Source organism: Haliaeetus leucocephalus, unplaced genomic scaffold (assembly GCF_000737465.1).
Source record: "Haliaeetus leucocephalus isolate CR32 unplaced genomic scaffold, Haliaeetus_leucocephalus-4.0 Scaffold395, whole genome shotgun sequence".
In the NCBI taxonomy this organism is placed as follows: Eukaryota; Metazoa; Chordata; class Aves; order Accipitriformes; family Accipitridae; genus Haliaeetus; species Haliaeetus leucocephalus.
The window spans coordinates 880,140-903,253 of record NW_010972831.1 but is presented as its reverse complement, the minus strand read 5'-3'; the positions used below and the strand labels follow the sequence as shown (position 1 = coordinate 903,253).

The window sequence follows — 23,114 nt, the reverse complement described above, 5'->3', positions numbered from 1 at the left end:
TTACTGTGCTCGTGATAAATAGGGGTCCTGCCTGGGGTTACCAGCACGGCTCTGCGCCTGCTGCCAACCCTAGTGACGACAAGCTTCCAGGGGAATTAATAAATAACAGGGGAGAGAGAGGGAAAAAAAAACTTTTTCACAACTTCTGCCAAAATTTCTTTCCAGTGCTGGCTGGAGAGCCCAGCCCTCGTGTCCTGAGATAAAATTGATTGCTGCGATGCCAGCATCCCTTTGGATGACCTCCGCACCGCGGGCTTCACAGCAAAGCAGGGATGCTGGCGACCGCGCTGTATGAAGTCTCATGGCAATAATCAAAATTCATCTCCTCTGTGTTGCAGGGGTGTCTCCTCAGCAGCTCTGGCAGCTGAACAGCCCCCACCACATGACACACCGGTGGTTATTTGCCAGTCACGTTGCTTCCCCTAAACGCTTCACCCTGTGGTTGTGCAAACGGGGGTGGCCACGCCGTACAGAGACAGGGAAAGGACACGGCTGCAGCACTGACAGCAAGCATTCAACCACGGTGGATGCTCTTCAAAATGTTAGTCTCGGGCCTCTAAGTAACCCCCCCAGCACAGAGAGAGGTGTTTCCATGAGAACTGCAGTCAGCCAAGGGTCTGGCACCCACTTAGCTTTAATAGGGTGCAGGTCCCTACCCGCCGGTGTCTGGCTCTCCTCTCCGCACGCTGGTGGCAGGAGCAGGGGGGATGCGGGGACCTGTTTGCAGGAATGATGGGGCGATCGCAATCCATCTCGATCCTGCCTCACACCAAATTTCCCAGAGGTGTCACAGCCCTTGAACTCTTGCAACCCTGCAACCGATCAACGCGAGCTCATCTACAAAATCTGCTCCCTGCCAGGACCGCCAAGGCTTTTTGGGAGGTTTTTCCTTATTGCTTTTGACTTTCCTCTTAACGGGTTCCCGTAAAAGGTGATGCTCGAGGGATGCAGGCTGCAGCCGCCAGCCTGGATCACTCCCTCCACAGAGCGAAACGCTGCAGCCCTTGTAGCTCTGAAAATTGCACTTCTCCCCCATTGCAGCAGGGCACCCCGAGTTTCAACCAAGACCCCAGAACCCGGGAGAAAACCGAAATGGAAATCCTCCTCCCATCCCTTTGCAATACCAGGACTTCAGCACCGAGAGCTTCCCTCTGCTCTTCCATTTCTAAAGCATGACACAGGCACGCACACAAAAAAAACAGGAGAGAGGGGGAAATAAGAAGAAAAATAAAAAGAAAAAATAAAAAGCAAGGCAGCAGAGCTGTAAAATCTCATCCGGAGACATTCTGGCACTGAAAGGTGCGGCACCACTCTCCTTCAGAGCATCCCGTAGCTCAAGCGAACAACTTGGCCCATGGGGACGCATTCCTCCCCCGGCGCCAGCGCCCAGCCAAGGTAGCTCCACGCAGAGATTACCCTACAAGGGCAGGCCAGGGCTGCGGGTGCTCGCTCCCGGCTCTCTGCCGCGCCGGGGAGACGGATGCCTGCCTTCTCCGCAGGGAAAGCGGGTGGCCGTGGCAGCCCCTGTGTCCCTGGGGGGTGTTTCGAGGGGCTGCCCTCATCCCCAGGTGCGGAGGCACGGGGGAGATGAAGGCGAGCAGCTCCTTTTTGCTGTGTGCTGGAGGCTTTTTGTGAAGGGACACGGAGATTTTGGTCCCTGCAGATTTGGGGCTGTCTCGGAGCGATGCGGAGCCCTGGCAGGGAGCGCGACGCACTTGTCACCGCACAGCCACCTCTGCCAGCTGCTCTCCGCTGGGAGGATGTTAAAGCGTAAAGCCGATACCGACTTTGCAGATAAGCAGCCAAATCTCCCTTGGAGGAGATGCTCACCCAAGGGTGGAATCTCGCCTGCACATCAGCGGCAGGAAGCTACGGGACACCGTGGGGGGACAGGTACCCAGCGGTGCGGCCACCACCTCACAGCTCCTGCAAAATCACCTGGGGACTGCCGTCCTCACCAGGCGTAAGGACAAACAGCTGCATAAATGCTCATCTGCCACAAAACACGCCAAGACAATTCTCGTGCATCAAAACTTCTGCTTTTCAGTGACGCTGCTGCTGTCAGGGCAGTTGCACAGCTGTGTTGCAGAAAGCACCCGCTTCTTGACTTGTCCCTGCTTTTACCATGGCGCAGGTGAGAAATGGTGAAGCCCAAGCACTCCGGCAGGGCCTGCTGCTTCAGGTGCTGAAAACAAGTGAAAACACCACGGTGGCAACACCGATACCTGCGATGGGTTTGCTTTGAGATGGTGAAGATGAGGAGCTCCAGGGATGGTGCAGGAAGGCAGGAGGGGAGCAGGGTGGCCACGGCAGTGGGCTGACGGCGCACGGAGGGACACAAGCACCAGGGTTGTCTCAGTGAGCTGTCTGGATTTGGTACCTTTCGAGAATCACTCAGAAAAGAGACTTCTGCAAGGTCTTGGTACAGATGCCTGGAAACCTTCCTCCTGCGTGCCACGGGGCTCAGAAAGAGCAATACACTTAAATGCATAGAGCATGGCAAATATTAAAAATACGAGGGCAAGAGGTCCTTGAGGGTGGTCAGCCCCTGTGAGCCTGCCAGCCTGTATCTGTGTGCTGGACCCCTGAGAGGGCCCTGGAGAACATCTCTATGTTCCTGCCCAGAACATCTGCAGGTCGCACCAAGCCAACCTAGCTCAGCCGAAAACTTTCGCTTGCTGTCTCACACTCACATTGCCTCCCAAACCTGAGACAGCAGAAACCTCAGAGGGGCCAGAGATGGATGAAAGCAGCAATACATGCAAAGCATGCAAGATGAGAGGCTGGAAGAGACCGGGGTGATGGGGAGAGGAACGTAAAGCACTGAGACCACGGTGAAAACTGAAGAGTCTCAGCTTTCTGCCACTTCAAGGACAAGGAAAATCCAGCGTAATGGAAACACGACTTATCGAAATCTTATCAAAGGAGAAACTTTCCCATGCAAAACCTGAATCAGCAGAACTCACAGCTATACATTTGCATTCCTCAAGTGAACACCCTTGGCCATCCCTCAGAAGGTCCCACGCTGGAGACCAGCCCCACGTATTGCCTTGCAGAGACCAAGCGGGAGCCTGGCCCCTGGCCAAAACTGCCACACAAACAGATGCTTCACGGGCTTTTTAGACCTTATTTTGAAGCAAAACACAGAGACCAGTGTGGGAAAGGAGATCCTGTCTGGGTACAGGATCCCTGGGCTCCGTTATCGGCTGGTTTTCCAAGCCACGTTCACCCAGACACATTCCAAGCAGGTCCCCACCACACATGAGCAAGTCGTGGAGGAAGCATGGGGATATGGCATTCAGGGATGAGACATGTAAGAAAGCCAACCCTTGCTCTGGAGTCCTGCAGGTTTTCAACTGGTGCTCCCCGCTCCACGTGTGTCTTAGCGTCCTGAGAATGCCTGGTAAAAAAATCACAATACCACATTTAAAAGTGGCTTTCTGAGGGTTTTTTTTGTTTGCTTTTCAAAGCCCAGAGGAATCAGGAATATGCAGGACTTCAATTATTTCTTTCAAGTGTGATGACATAAGCGTGATTTTACCCCGTAGCTGTGACTGAATAGCTGCATGGGAAACCCTTGCTGGATGAGACACAGTGCGACCCGTGGGCATCAGCAGCATCGTGACCGTGGGGATGAGGGCAGCTCAGAGGACCCGGCATGCTGGAAGCATGGCATGGAGGAAGGAAACACGCTGAGCTGGTATGATGGGACTCGAAAGGATCATACACCTGCCAGAAACCCTGCTGTGCTCAGAGCTGCACTGGCAGAGCCAAAGAAAAGCCCTTCCTCCACCAGTGCTGTTTTTATAGAGAAATGCAAAGTGTGGGAGAAAGACAGACTCATCCCCAGATGACAGATGATGAAGTGAGGACCAAGGGCATGCATGGGATGCAACAGTCAGGAATTAACCAGCTCTCCTACGCCCCAGCCCAGTACCGTGCCATAAAATTGTTGCTACAAGCTTGTAATCGTATGATAAAAGAGACCTGGGTGATGCAAAGCACCTATCAGGCTGTTGAGAGATGCAACAACTAAATAAAAATAAGCTAGAAACAATTTCTATCTGGTGTGTAAAAATAGGAGCCCCTGCACCCCCCTTTCTCAGCAGAGGCTTCTCTGAGCAATCGCTGTGGTTATGCATCAGATTGCTGCAGAAAGGAAAGCTGACGTGAACACCCCCAGTGCGCCAGAACCAGTTGATGGGGAGGGCGGCCAGTTTGTGATCGTTTCCTGCTTGCAATAATTTCCCATCCCATATTTTCAGCTTTTTGCATGGTTCTGCTCCATGAGAAATCAAACAGAGCTGCCGTGATGCCCCAGATCGCTCCCTGCCAGGGCTGGATGGACCTGCCTTCAGCCCTGAAAGGCAAGAATGGTTTTGCAGTTTTCCTGGGTCATTTTTAAAGGGTGAAGATAAAAGGAGGGGTTTGCTAGAACACTGGTTGCCCAAGGGGTGAAAAATGGTTTGAGCAAAGTGATGCTGTGGAAGGACATCCAGTCCCCACACTCAGGTTGTTCATCTGCTCCCCCACTGAGCCTCTACAGCTTCCTTGGGCAAGGACGGTGTCTCTCCTGCCCTTCTTCTCCCTGCTATCACTGTCAGGGCAAGCACACCCTAAAAACGAATAAAATCTCTTTTCCTGGAGAGGGGCCAGCCCCATGGCAGGCACATCACTGCTCAGCAGCCGTGGCCCCGCAGCCACTGCCGGGAAAACCTGCAGGTTTAACTCAGCGCTGAGATATCACCCACAGCAACATCTTTTGCAAGAAATGAAAGAAAAGATGATATCATCTCTTTGGAGGGCTGCCTAAACACATGCTGTGATTTACAGCACGGAGCCCAGGAGCACATGGGAACCGCTGCCCCAGTGTCACAGGAGCTGCTTCTCCTCCACGCATACCACGCGCCGGATCCTGAGAGGTGCTGGTCAAGGGCAACCCCATTAAAACCAGTTTATAAGGTGTTCAGCTCTCATTTGATCTCAATATAGAGGTAACAAACACAAGATAAGGATGGACATAGAGGGGTGGAAGATTGAGGGGAAAAAAGGATGGATTCCTGTTCGAAATCAGTGTTTTGCTTTATAAGAGAAGGGATCCAGTTCCCAGAGGTTCAAGAGGAGCTGGATAAACACAGGTGGCAGATTTATCTAGTGCTCCAGCTCCTACGGGAGTATTTCAAGCAGATGGAAGTACCAACTGCTCTGCCTGGCATGGCACCCGGGAAGGAAGGGGGTAGGAGGAAAAGTCCCTTTTTCACAGCAAAGGTGGATGAACATGCAGATGCAGATACCACACGAGCGGAGGAGGTGAGCGAGGTGTCCATGAAGCCACCATGAACCCCAAGCAAAGCACCATGGAGCAAACATAACTGAGTGTGGTGCAGACCATGCTCACCGTCCAGGTGGTTGCGGGAAAGGTACTTGAGTCCTTCGTCCAGCAGGATAACGGGCAGGGAGATTTTCATCACAACCACCCACTGCGGCCAGCTCAGGGGGGTTACCTGGAAGATGAGCTGCAAGGTGGAAAGGATTGGACATGTCAATAGGGAAGGAGGTGGGATGGGTTTTTTGCTTGTTTGTTTTAAGGGTCAGGTTGTTGTATGGCACAGGCTGAGAAAGGGTCATCCCACGTACAAGGAGGGAGGATCCAGACAGCCCAAAGAACAGAATTTCTTCAAGGTCTGTCATGATCCCAAGGTGGCTCTTGGCCAAGATCAGTCAAAAATTATGTCCTTCATCTCTCCTGCAGATGAGGAAAGTGAGGCACAATCTAGGACTGTATGTGCTCACAGGCGCTTAGCAGGGGACAAAGGACAACGTAACCTCCTGGGCACAGTGACCTGCTTCATCTTAAGCGCGCTTAGGCATCAACAGAGGCATCACCAGCCTTAGACTGCAAAGGGAGGCAATGCCTCCAAAAGGAGCCGAGACATCCATTACCCCTTTGCGCTGCCTATAAGGAGAGCTTCTGACTTAAGTAAAGGCTCATTGGGGCAGGGTGTCTCCCGGTCCCCATATTGGTTCCAGTCATAGGACCTGGTCCTGAGGGCACATGCTGGGGACGACCATCCCAGAAGCTTCCAGACCCAAAGACTGCTCCAGGGATGTCCTCGCCCACAGAAGCAGCCCCTGGGCTGCAGGCAGAGGTGGCACGGGGCACTCACAGGCATGGGCTTGACGTAGAGGATGAGGAAGTGCAGAGCCATGGACATGACGATGGCCCCCAGCAGCCAGATGTTGAGCCATGGTGGCATCCGCAGCAGCGACTGGTTCTCAGAGACACTGTGAAAGCGAGGGGACAGCGTTAGCCCCAGTAACCTCCTGCTCCCTGTGCCTGCCTAAGCTGGGGGTGCCCACTCCTCTCCAAGGCTGTTACGCTATAGCCCCTCTCTTCCAGACTGTTCAGCTTCAGGCTTCGCCACGATTTGGATCTGGACACCCATCTCAACGCAACCACCCATGCGTGGATTAGGACCGGTCGTTAACAGGGCCAAACTGCTAATGGATGCAGATCCAGTCCTTCTTTCACAGCTATCGACAGCAGCACACTGGCTTGGAGGAGTTTAATTAGGGTGAGCCCAGTGGTGCCCTGCGAGAACACTCCAAATGGCTCTGCCAAGTCAAAGCAAAGCCCTCAGCCCACCAACAGATGCCCAAAGAGACCCTACCCAAAACCAGTCATGCGTAGAGCGTACAGAGCAATCCTGCGGCCACCCTACCTGTTCAGAGCATTGCACATTTCAATTGTCACGAGCACGGACAGAGCCATGGTGGTCGGGTATCGGGACTCGAAGATCTCACAGTCGATTCCTTCGAAGATGGGGTTGTCCTCAGTGCACCTCATGAAGTTCCTCTGTCGGCACAGGAAACCGCTGGTAAATACATGGCAGAGTAGCAGTGTAGGAAAGGCAGGTCGACTGGTTGGGGGGCACATGGTGAACCTTGATTATTAGGGGTGCTCTTAAATATCCCACAGTTCAGATCAACTGATAAAACTGTCTAAAGTGACCCAGCTTCTGCTGTGGTGGGGCTTTGGCGTTATGGCTGGATAGTGGCTTAGAGATTTTCACGTGCAGTTAATCAGGTGTTTGAGCACACAGGCATCTCCATCAAAAATACATCTTCCATTGCACATGACATTGGGATGCGATGGCACCCGCTCTCCCACCACCTTGTTCAGACCTACAGTAATGTAACAATTGATCCCCTTCAAGGTACAGGAGCTACTTTCAGCTTCTTTGAACCAAGTTTTCCCCATCATGCTGGTCACTGGCAGAAGCAAGGCTGGGAACATGAGCCTGAGGGAGAGAATTTGCTTTTATTTTAAATTATTGTCTTCTCCGCCAGGAATTTGGGAACACTACAACAACCACAGAAGAAAGGTAGAGGAAAGACCCCAACGCCTGAATCCATGCCCTCACCCACCTGCTCAACTCATCGGCCCGTTCCCCTCCCAACTCACCAGCTGATGGAAGGAGACCTGTGGTCCCTCGGCGTCGTACAAGAACCACCAGGTCGCTGCACCCACCGTGGCCAGGCCAACGTACACTGCAGCCGAGAGAGAGACACCTTTACCCCCAGCACCCAGCAAGGGGCACCCTACCCCATGGCACCCCATGCCCATCCTCATCCTCTGCCCACCGGCGCCCGCGGGGTCTCACCTCCGATGGCCAGGTAGCGGAAGAAGAGCCAGCCGCTGATGAGGGGCTCCTTGGGGTTGCGGGGCAGCTTGTCCATGATGTCCAGGTCAGGAGGGTTGAAGCCCAGCGCAGTGGCCGGCAGCCCGTCCGTCACCAGGTTCACCCACAGCAGCTGCACAGGGATGAGGGCCTCGGGCAAGCCCAGGATGGCCGTCAGGAAGATGCTGCAGGGAAAAAAACAGAGATGCCAAATTAGATGAGGTCTGGGGCAGCCAGAGAAAGTGTCTGTGTCGTGCAAGGGGAGTGAGCAGGAACCCTGGATCCAAACACCCCAAAGTGAATATTCATCCAAAGTCCTGCAGATGAACCCGCAGTCCCTGAGTCAGGAATCTGAAGTCCAGGACTGAGTTTTGCAACTAAAATTTGTTCCTGGTGCTATTAAAATTTGCTTTGCAGTTGAAACCCAACCATTGACATCCCCATGGCCATGCGGGTTCCCGTTCCCAGCAAAAACACCTCTGCTGAAACGAGAGGGCAAAGGATGCTCAGGTGATCTCGAGGCTGTGCCCACGTTGCTGAGGATGGTGCTGATTTACTGGGAGGGATGGTCAGGGACAGGGACAGGGAGAGCTGCCCAGGACCTGATGCAAAGTGCGTCAGTGTGACCTGGTGACAACAGCCTGTGCACAAATATCTGCACCCATCTTAGATGCTGGGATGGGCTTAAATAGGCAATGCATTAACAAAACAGCTCCTGGGGGGGCGGCATGATTAAAAACTACAAAAGAAAAATCCCCCTGCCCCTGGGGAATGAGACAAGGCATAGCTGCTCCGTTTGGTACCTGGGGTTACAATTTGGGGCACCAATGCTGCCGGGGACAGGGGACACGGACAGGACTGCAGGTCACCTGCCCCAGGGGATGTCCCCACCACTGCTCCCCTCAACATGGTGCCCAGTGTGGGGGGCTCTCACCAAACAACCTCCCCGACGTTGGAGGAGATGAGATAGCGGATGAACTGCTTCATGTTGTTGTAAATGGCCCTGCCCTCCTCGACGGCCGACACGATGGTGGAGAAGTTGTCATCGGAGAGCACCATCTCGGCAGCCGACTTGGCGACGGCCGTGCCCGACCCCATGGCGATGCCAATCTCTGCCTTCTTCAGGGCCGGGGCGTCGTTGACGCCGTCGCCTGTCTGCACGAAGCCATGATTAATGGGGTGCAAGGGATTGGGCTGGGTGGAGAGGAGGGGACCGGGGGGTGGTGGGGCGTCCCCAGGGAACTCACCATGGCGGTGATCTCGTGGAAGGACTGGAGGTATTCGACGATGCGGGACTTGTGCGTCGGCTCCACGCGGGCGAAGCATCGTGCATCGCGGCACGCCTGCCGCTGCGCCTCGGGGGGCAGCTCGTCAAACTCCCGGCCCGTGTAGGCTTTGCCGGCCACGTCCTCGTTCTCTGAGAAGATGCCGATCCTGCGGCAGATGGCCACCGCCGTGCCCTTGTTGTCACCGGTGATCATGATGACGCGGATGCCGGCCTTGCGGCACATCTCAATGGAAGAGGTGACCTCCTTGCGGGGAGGGTCCAGCATCCCCACGCAGCCCACGAAGGTCAGGTTGTTCTGGGGAAGGACAGCCCCGGACCCACATTAACCCTCAGGGATGCACCCGCTTCCCTCCCTGCTGGGAAATGACCCTGGGCACGGGGATTTCCCCTGGGAGAAAACTTCCAGGAAATTTTCTACCAACAGCCCCAATGCAATGGGATGCTCCCATCCCCTGTGCTGCTCCTCACATCTTTTTGCTTCGCTCCCCTCCTCCCCGTCCCTCTTGGTGGTTCCCAGGCCTCTCTCAGTGGTCAGCCCACAGGGATGGATGCCCAGTGGGACGGGGCTACTGGCTGGACCAGCCCCGCTGCATACAGCTCTGTACGGGGGTTTGCAGAGGACGAGCTGAGCTGTTGCACTGCCAACTGCCCACGGAGAAACCAGAGAGAAAATACTGCTGGGGCAGCTGGAAGCGGGTGGGAAAACTTTGGGAATAAGGAAAAAAGCTCCTGGTGCCGTACCTCATAGTGGACGAAGGCGGCGGAGTCGTGCAGCTGCATGGTCTCCCTGCGGACGGGCGCATCGTGGGTGGCCAGGGCCAGGCAGCGCAGCGTGTCGATGCCCATGCCCCAGTCCCGGATCCTGCTCAAGATCTTCTCCCGCACCGGGGTCGTCAGCGGGACTCTGGCAGTGCCCACACGGACGTGGCTGCAGCGCTCGATCACGCTTTCCGGGGCACCCTGGGGAGGAGCGGAGGGCTTAGGGGCTGGAATGAACCTGGAGGATGAGCGTCTCTTGCCAACACCGAAGGAAGTGCCAGAGGGAGGGAAGGCACCAAGCTGGGGCAAAGGAGAAGGAAATCTCCCCAAAACTCCAGCAGGCACATGCCGGCACGGTGGCTCAGCGCGCTAGATGGCAGCCTCCGACCGAGCGCACGGGGACCGCGGCCGGGAAGGACGAACCCGCATCAGGTCACCGGAGAGCAGCAGGATCTGCTCTGCGGGGGATCCGCCTGACTCCTGCAAAACCCACACGTCTGCCCGAGATACTCCCACACCACAGATGCCCTCTCAAACCTGGAGGGGATTAGGGCTGTAAATCTCTGACGAAAAAATGCACTGCCTGTGGGATGCTCAGCGGCTGCTTACGATGCCTTTGTGATTTCAGGAAAACATGTCCTTGAGCATCACAGCATCTCACCCCATCCGTTCTGACCGTACAAAGGACCCCTGACATTGCTTTTTTAATATAAAACTTGCAATCCTTCTACTGCTCCTCTTAAAAAAGCTTACCCAGGACCATGAGGCCACAGATGCAGTGGCTCCGGAGGGTCCCAACCTGACCTGGAGGACAGAGTTTTCACCCACCAAGAAGTTCTCCGAGCGGGAACAACAATATACAAGTCTTCTCAGAGTCAGCAGGGGGAAATGCGGCCACTTCTCTTCTCTTGGGAAAAAAATGCCCTTTAAAACACTATTTTATTTCTGGTTATAGTGGAAAGCTGGACATCGCCCTTTGGGCATTACTGATGTCTGGAGGGTCCAAGCCTTTAATAAAGGCAAGCGCCCAAATTTCGCACAGGGGCAGCTCTTCCCTGGCCCCAGCACCTGCACACTCAGCACCTTTTCCTCCCTCCAAATCATTTAACCTCCTTTTTTTCCTACCAATACTGCAAAAAACTCACCTCCTCCCTGACCACACCAGCCTACCTGCTGGCTCCTGGACCCCAAGACAGCTAAGGGACGAGTCAAACTGCAAAGCATCACTGCCCGCTGCAGTAAGGGCCAAATCCTGCTGGGGTGTGCATGGGGAAGGAGGACTCTGCAGGGTGCTGAGGACCTTCTCTCCTACCTTGACAAACATCTTGCTGCCAGCGGAGTTGTGGCCGGGGCCGGTGGGCGTGCAGTACACTGACATGGACTTGCGGTCGCGGGAGAACTCCAGCGTGCACTCCTTCCTCATCAGCTGCTTGATCACCTGTGGGGACAGCGCGGGGCTGAGCCGGGACATGACAGGGACACAGCAGCCGGTGCTCTCCGCCTTGGCTAACAACCCTGCCGAGCCAGCATAGGGCTGGTGATGGGAGGAGAAAGGCAACCACAGGAGCCAGGAGGGATGGGACAGTGCAAAAAGCAGAAGGAGCTTTCCCTATGCAATTTTTGGGGAGAATTTTAACCCCTCTGACTACAGCATTGCTGCCCAGCCCACAGCACATGCCAGTGTGTGCCAGACCTTTATTTGATTGACCCCACACGGGATACCAAACAGCTGCTGTAGCCTAAGATAAAGCCCCATTTGCCAGAGAGGTGGGGGAGACTTCCCCCCATTGGGCTCCAGCTACGCTGCAGGAAGGGGAATTGCATCCCACTCCTTAACAGTTGAGGGGTTTGCCCTGATCCTGCACCCACATGGGTCAGTGGGAGTGGGAGCACCAACATCCCCTGAGGCCAGATTGGTTCCCATCAAATTAAGCATCTTCACAGCTGAGACTCTAATTAGGCTCATTTCAGGACATGCTAATTACCCTGAGGACTGCCAGCTAAGCAGTAACAATCGTTCACTCAGATGGTACCTGCAGGTTTGCAAGGTGAGGACAGAGCAGGGGCTGCCCCGACGCATGGACCCACGGGCGCAGGCTGTGCCCACAGACAGGCTCCTCCGCCCCAACACCCCCACCACAAATCAGGCACTACTATTGCTACTAATTAATAATTTAAGGAACCAAACGCCCAGCAAGATAGCAGCCAGTCCTCCTCAGACCGATCCCCCTCTCGTGCATCCACATCAGCATCGCGGCGGCTGAGCCTTACTCCTGGGAGGACACGTTGTGTCCCAAAAAAACCATTTAATGAGCAGGGCATCTGGGGCTGATCTAAAGTATTTTCCAGAGAGGGCAGTGGGGACGTTGATGCCAACCTTGCTCTGCTTATACCATTGTTATTTTTTGTTGCCAGGAGGGTGTTGCTTGTGATGGGGACACAAGCAGGTTTTGCACAGGACTTTTACAGCAGCTTAAATCTAAATAAATCAGTGAAGGCGGCAAAGGAAAAGAAAACTTCTTTTGGAGTAAAACCTTGCAAGTTCAAGGTTAAAAGGATGCTCCTACTGCAGCGAAGCTGTGAGCGGGAGCTGAGGAGGCGGAGAGTTGTGCAAAGGGGATTTGCCCATGCAAAACGCAGGCACTGTCTATGGATCTACCAGGGAAACAGCAAGTGGCTCTCAAAGGCCAAACCCAGCACGAGTGCAGTGACTACACACAGGCGGGAAGTTTTGTGCCCACAATAGCAGTGCTGTCCCCGCTGGGTGTTGCACGCTCAGCGCAGCAGCAAGGACACCCGAGAGCAGCCAGTCGCTGTGGAAACCCCAAAATCTCACCAGAGATTTCAAAGCACAGAGCAACTGGGAGCAAAATCAAGAAGCAGTGAAGAAACACTGCCAGGAAAATCCAAGGAAGGGTTTTTTGTCCCTGCCCAAACACAAGAGTAAGAAGAGCAGCACCAGCGACCGAACCCAGCCTGGCATCTGAGTGGAAGGGCAGTGATGGGCACATGTAACAAAGCAGCTGCTGGACTGATGTACAGCTGGGAAATTCCATCTCCCTTATCAGAAAGGAGTCAGGGGATTTATTATGACCTGCTCGGACCTATCTGAGGAAGAAATGCCAGAACAGAGAGCCCTTCCTTCAAGCAAGCAAAGACATTATACGATCTAACAGCACACTACCAAAGCCAAGTAAATCCAGACATGAAAGCGTATTTTCACCAGGAGGTCAGGGAGACACTGGACAGCTGGAGCAGGGGAATAGCCAGCACGGGATATTTTCACATCAGAAACAGATGTTTCCAAAGAGCAAGCCTCGTTCAGGCAGGCATGGCTTTGGGGAACGGGGTTTGGTTCACACTATGGGGGACGGCTGCTTTGCTGCGGGCTACAAAACTCCAAACCTCCTCATCTGCAGCCAGAGCTCTGGCCATCACCAAGGGGGTTTCTCCAGGCTGAGCAGGGACTGGGCTGAGTTTGAGCCTCAGGGATCACCCGCTTCGAAGCTCTGTGTGGACCCAGGTTAGTCCCCACGGCCCCGGCATTGGCCCCCCCAGGGCCATTGCACCATCTGCTCTGAAAACAGCTCAGCCCCTTGCAAGCCAGGAAATTGCATCCTTGTGGCAGATCAGTCCCTTAGATCATCGCAAGTGGTTATTGCTCAAATAACAGTCGTCCCAAAGCCCTCTTCTCCCTCCTGTCCCCTGGCACCGGAGTTCACAGAGGCCTCCCCCCACTCACCGAATTGCAGGCGTTGGCTCGCTCCACCTTGGAGAGTTTGCTGGTGTCGGTGTTGAAGACGTTCATCTTCTCCACCAGGCACGTCAGGGCTGTTTCAGTGGCTTCCCCCACCTTCTCATAGACTTTTTTGGACTAGAGGGCAGAAAAAAAAAAGGAGCTTAAGAGCACGTCCTCTACCTGCTGCTCTGACCAAGGATGCTCCTGCCCACTGCAACACCTTGGGGCTCCCAGAGCATCACCTTGGGATGAGTTGAAGCCAGGGAAGGGGATCCCAAGGGACAAACCTCCACTGGCTTTGCCCCGAAGTGGCCCAAAGTGAAGGGAAGAGCATCGCTGGTCCCCTGCACCCTCCCCAGCCCCGGTGCCCCCCCCACACCTCGTTGTAGTCCAGCGAGGAGTCGTTGCAGAGGGCGCAGATGGTGGCCAGCTCCACCAGCCCGTCGTACTGCCCGCACCGCACCGGCTGCTCGTCCTTCAGGCTGCGGGGAGAAAACAACCCCCCAAAGCCTTACACCAGCTTACACGTTCAAATAATACTTAGTTTCTCCTATATATCCCTTGTAAAACTTTCCCAAAAGAGGGAGAAAGAGCCCAGTTAAAGCTCCAGGCTTGGCAATAAACACTTGGGTTCGCATTTTGTGCTTTACCAAATGGGGCAGGACTAGTTGCAAATAAAATATCACAGGAGGCACATAAACTCTGGGAGCGCCCCAGAATAAAGGGGGCTGCAGTGGAGCTCAAAAGAGCATTGGACCTGAAAGCAGGGGCTGTCAAAAGGCTGATGATGAAGACAATGGATGAGAAAAGGGGAAAAAAGAAATTCAAGTTAATATTCACTCCCCCAGGGGTTTCCAGTTGCTGGGGATCCAAAGGAGCTGTGGAACTGGCTGCTTCACGGTCCGGTGAGCCGGAGGGCACCCAAGGGAGCATTTAAAAGCAGCAGACAAATTTAACAACTGCACTGCTGCGGCTGTTTCCAAGCAAGCGGCGAACTGTGGCCTTTGCTTCCTAAATAGCAGCTCTTTGCTATGTAAAGGAGCACCAGTGTCACTGGAAAGGAGCAGTCCTGAACACACCAGGCAAGCCGGACGCTGCTTCTCACCCGCTGCCCAGTGGCAGAAACAGTAGCGGTGGTTTTCAGGGGAAATAAAAAATTATCCCAGTTCCAGGAGAGGTAACTGCAGGTTAGAGCTGTATAAACCCAGCCGGTCAGCTGCTTGCTGGAAAAATAATTTGTCAGGCAGTTATTAGGATCAGTTTATTCCACTGCTGGTTCCCAATGGAAAGAACATTTTGGAGCCCTTGTTACAGCTCAGGAGCGGAAAACAGGGAGCGGCCAAGAAAATCTGAAAAATCTGTTTGCTGAGGGACAAGAAGCCGCGCTGGGCTGAGACCGGGCAGGGGAGAGACGCTGCCTCCTGCCCAGAGGATGCTGCCCAGCCCGGGGTTCACGGACACGGGAAGGCAGCGGGTGGAGGAGGGAGCCTGCAGACGCTCTGGGCTGGGTTTTGATGTTTGGGAAAGTGGAAATACCAGGGATGAGTTTTGGAGCATGTCATCCCCTGGGTATTGCTGGGAAGGCGTGGGGGGATACGTCCCCATCGTCGCCATCCCTGCACGAAGCCAGGCGAGACCCGCGTGCCAGGAAAGGCATCAGCAAAGGTGCTGCTGGATGGGTGCTGTGTGGGGACGTGAACAAACCTGAAGCCAAGCACGTAATATCCCCCACACCAAGACCAGGCTAAAGGAAAGCCACCAAGTCCTCCAAGCATTTCAGTCCCACCAGCCCCGGGGGAATGGGTGGGTTTCTCCCCGTCACGCCTAAGTGAGCCCTCACATCCCCCTTGATGTGCAAGATGAGCACAGGGCTGAAGCAAAACTCAAAAGCAACATGAATTGGCAGAGGCCAGCGCAGAGCCTCCCTGCTGCAGGCAGTCCCCAAGGGAGAGGGAACATTGCAGCTTCAGAGGTTAGCAGACATGAGTTCAGCCCCTCAGCCCTCCTCATTTAATTGAAATGCACTGATTGATACCAGCTTATGACCTGGCTCCCTTTTTAATGGAGAGTCCTAGCCAAGAATCAAATTGGCTCAATAAATATTCATGAAATTAAGTCTGAGGCTGGGATGAATTATAGTCACTCCACAGATGAGCAGAAGGGACCGCAGTGAAGAACGTGCCCGGGATCACACAGCAAAGCAAAGGGGAGCAGGGAGCGCTCCAGCCACCAGCTGAGCTTCTCATCTTCCTCCTTCCCAGACTTTCCCCACGCTGGGGAGGATCACCTCCTTTTGAAGGAGGGGGAATAAACAAACACAACAGCAGAAAACCCCACACGTGCAGTAACATAGCAGGGAAAAGCCCCTGGCTTCCACTCCCCACCCTCGGCTGCAGCTCAGCAAAGCCCACATTTTTCCCCAAAACACATCCTGATGCCAGCAGGATCGCACTCCAGGCACAGCAGCCATCTCGGCTGTCCCTGCAAGGACGCGGGGCTCGGGAAGCACTCTCTGGCCGGGGTTTGCAAGTCCCTCTGCCCATTGCCGGCAGCGCGGCTGCGGGACGAGCTGCTGGACCCGGGTCCTGCTCGGGGCAAGGGTGACAGTCACCAGCCAACCCTGAAAATGCACAGGCTTTAGAAAGTTGGAGAAAGAGCATGTGCTGCAGAAAGCCTCCTTCATTGCTATTCCCACACCTGCCGTTTCCATCCGCTTTGACCTGTCCAGTTCAAAAGCAGGCTCGTTTTACCGGGATTGCTAATGAAGGGAGAGCTGATCCCGAGGAAGCCCCTTTGCTGAGCAGTGGAAGGGCAGGGGGCAGAGCCGGGGACGAGGGCCGAGCAGGACGAGGGAGGGTGAAACAATTGTCCCGGGTCCCACCAAAAGCAACGGGCAGTCACCCGATGCTTGCAAGCCGAACGTGGCCGAAAACCAGCACCCAGAAGCATCTCCATAGGCAGGGTTCAGCGTGGCTGCAAACCGCCGCGGAACCCCAACCCTTTCACCCCAGCCGTGGCCACGAGCTCGACCCTCCCACCTCGCCCCCACCGTGCTGCCAGCCCAGGGCCACCCTGCGTCACCCGTGGAGCGGAGGGGACCCGCACTCACATCTGTCCCTCGGGGGCGTAGGTGGAGCCGGTGATGCTGAACTCGTGCAGGCTGCACTGGGCACCCTCCACCTTCTCCATAATGAACATCTGCGAGGGGGAAAGACGGAGACAGAGCATTAGGCAGCGATTTTTTGGTACTACCCATGTGCCCAGCCTGGAGACCTGCGAGCCGGTACCGTCCCAGGGATGGCCCTGCCGGCACTGGGCTCAGCCCCCTCCCTGGTCACCCACCGTTCTCGAATCCTTCCAGCTCTCCCCTGCCTTTTTCATGTTTGCCTCCTCCAGCTCTTTTTTTCCATGGGAGAGGAGCAATGCTGAGCCAGGTCCTAACAAGGTGCCTGTGTTTTTCTTGGAGCAGAGAAGGAGCCGGGTCCGGGTTTCCACTCCTGCCCCGGCCGCCCTGGAAAGCCTCTGTGGGGCAGGATCTGACCAGCTGCCCCTGCCACCCTTTCCCAGCCAGCTCTCGACCACCAGCTCGCCGTGCGCATTACTGGGATCACAGCTCGGCTTCAGGCAGTGTGGCAGCTCGGTAACAAAGCCCAGGGGAGCTGTAAAAGTCCCACATGCTCTATCTTTAGTGATTTTTGCCTTTCAAACCCCTTCCAGTCTCCCTCTTGCTGCTATACTCAGAGCAACAAACCCCCCCAAAACTGAAATACAATAAAAATCCCCCTCTCCCCAAGCTCTCCCAGTCCCCCCTTGCTGCCTCCCAGCACAGCCCACCCTTTGGGGCAGCCTCCAGCAGGAGCAAAAGCAGTGCCCAACCCCAGCCAAGGTGACGGTTCAGCAATGCTTGTTTCTTCTTAATCATTATTTATGACCCATGCTGAAGACAAAAAGTAACATAATAAATAAATAAAATTGTTTTGATGAATGTATTTCCCTGGCCACGACTGCCTGCGGGGAGCAGCCAGGAGGGCGGATGGCTGCAGGAAAGCGATGCTCTCCTCAGCTCCATTAACCTGCTCAGCGGCTCCAGAAAGTGGGTGCTGTGGCAACTGTCCGTCCCACCCCCACCCCCCCCCTCAAATAACTCTTTTTTCCCTATTTATTTTCCTCTGGTTATTTGAGATGTTCCTCAGAAGAGGAAAGCAATAGATGCTGGAGAAATCAGGAGGCATTGCTCAGCACCAGAGATGCAACGGTTCCGGGTACCACCTACTTCTCTCTCCTCCGCACTTCCTCCAGCAACTAACAGAGGTTAATTTACTGTTATTATTAATTATTGTTAATACAAGGGCACCCTGCCAGTGCAGCCGTGTTGGCTGGTGGGTGTGAGACCTCCCCATGCAGCCCCGTATCCCCAGGTGCAAGCTTAGGGCCAAGCCAAGCAAAAAAGGTCAAGCTCGGGGAAGCACATTTGCAGCAGGTTTAGCACCAGGACACCTCAGCGGGTTTCTCACCTCCATATTTTACAGGTTTGGGCAAATCAAAGCAGGAGGTTCAAAGCGTACGTCTCCTGTGTGAATACTTCTGAGCCCAAAGCAACCTCCCCAAGGCTCCACAGCTTCATAGCTATTTGCTATACCTCGTTTGTTGGGCTGCTGCCCTCAGCTCCTTTCCCAGAGCCCATCCTCAGGGCCCCCCAGCATCCCTCAAGGGTTTCAGAGAAAATCATGAGCCAAAGGGTTACAGAAGAGATGGCCCAGGTCCTCTGTCGAGGCGCTGAGCTGCTCTGGCAGGAGGCGCAAACACTAACGCATGAAGGATCTCGATAAAGAGAGCCAAAACACATCCCATCTCCTTTGGCAACATCTCCCTGAGATGACAGGCTCCAGAAACCAAGGCAAAGTGTGGTGCCCAGTTTGAGAAAACAGCAAAAGGGACCTTTGAAGGCTGAGCATCCTTCATCTCTTTTTGAGACATCCAATGCCATCAGCCTTCCAGAGAGCCAAAATCTCCTGGTCTCTTCAGAAAATGGACTCCTGCGCTCAGAAACGCTGACTGGACTCATTTATTAAAAAAGCTGAAAGCATCCACCCCAGCCACTGGTGGTTTTGCCTGATACGGGCTTGTTTGTTTTCAAACGCTCATGGCGACGAAACAATTGCTACTTTCACAATAGCAATTTTCTTATTAAAAAAGGAAAAGAAAAAAAAAATCATTCCAGGCCCTTTATTTTTCCATGCCTATTTAAAAAAGGTGCTGCGTAACCCACAGCAACCAGAGGTTATATCAAATTTCCTGACTGCTCCCAGCTTGCGTGACTGGCAGAGCGAGGGGGCGGCCGGGGCATTGCAAAGGTGTTTGCAGGTTTTCGGCAGATTTCCAGGCTGAAAAGGGGGCAGGTTTTCAGGCAGTGGAAACAGTCCAGAGAAAATAGCTGTGTCTTAATCCATAAAGAGGATAGGTAAGGTTTCCACCACAAAAAAAAAAATATAAATAATAACAGTTGCAATAGAAGGAGGTGGCAAAACTGCGTGCCGCAGCTCGGCTGGGCGGTTTGGGGAGGCTGCCGAAGAGAGATGCTCGCCGAGGGGCTGCCCACGGTGAATGCCAGCTCCAGCATCCAGCAACGGGAACCCAGCCAGCGCTGCCCCAGGGCCTCCCTCTGCTCACCCTCCCTGCCCTTAACCCTTTTAAAACCTCGCCGGCGATTTGGGTGTTTCATGCAACAGAGAGATCGCAAGGAAAACATTACTATGTGCTTATAAGAGCGCACCCTGCTCCAAAAGGGTTTCGGCCATCGCTCCTCCGGCCCCGTGGATCTCGCCTGGCCCCGGGGCTGTATCACACAGCCGGACACTGCTGGCGTGTATTTTTAGAAAGCAAAGGGCACTCATGGATGCACCGTCCCCAGAGAAGCACATGGCATCTGGCTGTAGGCTTGCGGGGAAGAGAGATGCAAAGGATACGTCTCCACATTTCTATATTTTCTGTAGTATCTTTAAAAGAACTGCTCATCAAAAGGCAGACAAGACAGGATTGCTCTCTGGAATAGTAAGAGGCTGTAATCATCAGTCATTTACCCATCAATCAGCCCACTGATCAGCATCATCTTCCTCCTGCGCTGGGAGCAGCCCCGGCTGACAGGCACCCACCAGCAACTGCCACAGCCCGTGGCTGGGCCACAGCCCCAGGGAAACCCCCGGCAACGTCTCCCATTAATTAGTGACTGGTTTACACAAACAAAACTGCTGAATCAAGGCACAGTGTCCTGGAGATTAAAAAGCAAATAGCACCCGCACAGCTCCTGGGTGGCTGCACCGGGGACAGGAGTTTGCACGTCCAGGCTCTGCTACAAGGTTTATTGAAAATAAACCCCTTTCTGCTCTTGTTCCTCAGAACACCAGCCATCTCAGAGACTGCCAAATGTCACCAGCCACCTCTCTCCCCCGGACACCGGGCACCAGCATCTCCCCCCTCCAGCCCCGTCCTGCCCTGTCCCCCACAGCAGCAGCCCCAAGCCTGGACAGCCACACTCGCATCTCCGCTTCGGGTCCTGACTTTCCAACACCACCCTCGTGCTCCTGGAAAATTAAGTTATGATGCATAAAAGGGTGTTGCAAGTTTTCGGAGAGTGATTTAAATATGCAAGAGCAGAGCTGCAATGCCCCTCTGTCCCCTTTCCCACCCCCGCCAGATCCCCATCACTCCCAGCCGCATGGTTATTTAATGGTTGGGAGAAGGCTGTCCCTGGTTGCTCCACACCGTGGGCTGGGTGAGATGGTGGTCTCAGAGCCCCCCCAGCTGACCATAAGGTGAGTGATAGGAACCACAGGTTTCATCTGATTTACTAAGCAGGTTTGTGGCTTTACCGCGTTACTGCAGAGCTGTAGCCTCCGCTGGACTTGAGGTCAAAGCAAATGCACCAAAGTCTCGGACACCCCAGATAGACGAGGCCCCTGGCACAAAGTCCTTCAGTGGGCACCTAGCACCTACGGGCATTTGGGGGGTATGGCTTCGCTCCTGCTGACCAGCTGGGATCCGTATGGATCCCGCTGAGCTGGCTCAGCCGGCAACCCAACCATGAGAACCAGGCACCGAGCAGGACTCAGAGCCGGTGGTGCAGCCCTTAAAAAATAGCTGAGGGTTTTAAAACAGACCCGAAGCCTTTCACGAGTCACTTTACAGGTCTACAGACCCGATGCCAGCTGCGAGACGTAAAGGGCAAGCACTGCTCGGCAGCATACCCTGTGGCCGAGCAGCTGCGCTCACCCAAATTTAATGTGTGAGTTAATTAAATCACACTCAATTAATACGTTTTTCCAGGTTATCAGTAGGCTTTCGTGGCTTTTTCACCCCCACGGCTGAGCCAGCTGCTCAGTGCAGGAGCACATCCAGGATGTGCCAACAGCCACCAGGCACAAATATTTACCCACCCTCCGCTCGGCGGGGCTGCCTGCGTCAACACGGGAATCCCCGTCTGTTAAACATTAACAGCCGTGTCTGTGTGTCCTGGGGCCTGCCCAGCTCTCGGTATCGCGCCCTGGGAGTCCGGATTCAACCACGTGAATAACACAGATATCAGAACAGGGTTGTGGGGAGATGGGGTGGAGGATACATTGAATTTTGAACTGAATTTTTTTTTTCCCCCCAAAGTTCATTCTGCAAATGATGATCGATGCTAAAACCCTCTTGTGTGCCAGTGTCCCACTCCATCCCCCTCCTGCCCTCTCCCTGTCTCAGCACCACTAATCCTGCCTCTCCCGACCGTGCTGAAACACGGGTGATGGTGGCACTTCTTCCCAAGTTCAAGAAGCAGATCGTCCAGTAGGAAGTGGTTTGGGGAAGGCACGGTCACGTTTATCTCTCCTTCTGCACTCTGCAGAGCTAAAGAGACCCCAAACACTGGGGTCACCCTTTACTTGCTTTCCTGCATCACTGGCTCAGAAAATGGGCTGGGGGGAACCTCCTCCTCGTGCGAGACGTGGGCAGCTTGGTCACTGCCTCGTTCCAGCAATGTCTCATTTTAAATCATTTACAGGACAGAAATATCAGACATTTCCAGTCATCTGTAGTTTGTGCTGAGCAAAGCAGTGGCCAAAGCCCATGGACAGCCTGCAGCACGGTCATGGCTTCCCACCATGCTACCCAAGTGTCAGAGAGGAGGGACGGTGGCCAGGTCCATTTTTCCCCACAGCAACATATTTTCCAAGGTTCTTCTATAAAACCGACATGCCAAGGCCATGAAAAAAAGCTTTCCTGAGACTTAGAATTAATGGGGAAACTGAGAAGTACTTGGATGGTCCAGGCTTTCCTAACAAGTCACCTCTCCATACAGCCAGGCACATGGGAGCAAAGCTCTCCGGTAGACCAGGAGCCTTCAATCTCTTCGCCAAACCACCCCAGGGCTCCCTCCATCAGAAGTGCTTTTCAATCCAAGCCCAGCTGCACACAACTGCTGATGGCAGACCTTCTGCCAGGCGAGAACGGGTAACCGAAGCACCTTTTCACCAGGTCATGGGCATCTTAACCCATGTGCAATCTTGTCACAGACCCATGCATTGCACTGACCCTCCAAGTTTTGGCCTTACAGGTCCAGACTTTGTAATTTTGCATGGTCCAGGATTTCTCACTGGTTTGGTTAAAAACAACGGAAAAATGGGCAAGACTGCAGAGGAGGCCAATTGCATTGGCGTGTCCAGCAGCTCTGTCTTAACGCCACATCCCAGCAGGAAGAAATGCTCTCTGGAGCGGGAGCCCTGAAATAAGTCTGCAACATAGCACCTCCAAACCGGTGTGCTCGTAAAAGTGAGTTTTCTAATTACAACCATGCCAAGAGAAGCCATAAACCTCCTCGCCCCTAGTCAGCCAGAGAGGAAGCTCAGGGCTTCCTACAAACTGTCTTCCACGTTCACCTTCAGATCCCTAATATGATAAAAATCTGGTGAGGACAGCAAAGCCCGGTACCCCAGGATGGGGATGGAGTGATGCAGGGTGCTCGGGGGTTACCAAGTGACGCCCCTGCACCCCAAAACTCACCCGGCAGACGGACATCTGGTTGGTGGTGAGGGTGCCGGTCTTGTCGGAGCAGATGACAGAGGTGCAGCCCAGGGTCTCCACCGAGGGCAGGCTCCGGACGATGGCGTTCTTCTTGGCCATTCGGCGCGTGCCCAGCGCCAGGCAGGTGGTGATGACGGCCGGAAGACCCTCAGGAATGGCAGCCACCGCCAGTGCCACCGAAATCTTGAAATAGTAGATGGCCCCCCGAAACCAGGAGCCGCCGTGGACGGGGTCACTGAAGTGGCTGACGTTGATGACCCAGACAGCGATGCACACCAGGAAGATCACTTTGGAGAGCTGCTGGCTGAACTCATCCAGCTTCTGCTGCAAGGGGGTCTTCTCGGGCTCGGTCTCCACCATCTGGTTTCGGATCTTCCCGATCTCGGTGTACACCCCTGTTGCAATGACAACCCCTACAGCCTTCCCAGCTGCGATGTTGGTGCCCTGGGAGGGAAGAAAGAGGCCAGAGTGGATATGTGGGCATGAAACCTCTCGGGGCCGCTTGTTGTGAAAGGACAACATGAGATCTTGGTTAAGGGGAAAACAAAACAGTGTGGGTTTTTATATAAACCCACCCTAAAGCAGCAGC

General features: G+C 54.4%; 1 protein-coding gene across 3 annotated transcripts in view; it reads right to left on the bottom strand.

Annotated features, from left to right (window-relative positions):
- The window catches only part of ATP2A3 (ATPase, Ca++ transporting, ubiquitous), a 57,335-nt gene that overhangs the window by 5,946 nt on the left and 28,275 nt on the right, over window positions 1–23,114 (bottom strand). Inside the window, exons 8-21 of one of the 3 annotated variants that reach the window (XM_010573504.1) lie at window positions 22,505–22,969; window positions 16,578–16,666; window positions 13,848–13,950; window positions 13,472–13,603; window positions 11,042–11,167; window positions 9,712–9,930; window positions 8,930–9,265; window positions 8,617–8,837; window positions 7,665–7,867; window positions 7,466–7,551; window positions 6,723–6,856; window positions 6,168–6,285; window positions 5,399–5,516; window positions 3,328–3,400 (exon numbers count right to left, since the gene is read on the bottom strand). In XM_010573504.1, coding sequence (XP_010571806.1) covers window positions 3,328–3,400; window positions 5,399–5,516; window positions 6,168–6,285; window positions 6,723–6,856; window positions 7,466–7,551; window positions 7,665–7,867; window positions 8,617–8,837; window positions 8,930–9,265; window positions 9,712–9,930; window positions 11,042–11,167; window positions 13,472–13,603; window positions 13,848–13,950; window positions 16,578–16,666; window positions 22,505–22,969 — 2,423 coding nt within the window. Of the gene's footprint in view, window positions 1–3,327; window positions 3,401–5,389; window positions 5,517–6,167; window positions 6,286–6,722; window positions 6,857–7,465; window positions 7,552–7,664; window positions 7,868–8,616; window positions 8,838–8,929; window positions 9,266–9,711; window positions 9,931–11,041; window positions 11,168–13,471; window positions 13,604–13,847; window positions 13,951–16,577; window positions 16,667–22,504; window positions 22,970–23,114 lie in introns of all 3 variants that reach the window. The other 2 variants (XM_010573505.1, XM_010573506.1) reach the window with 2 other exon arrangements.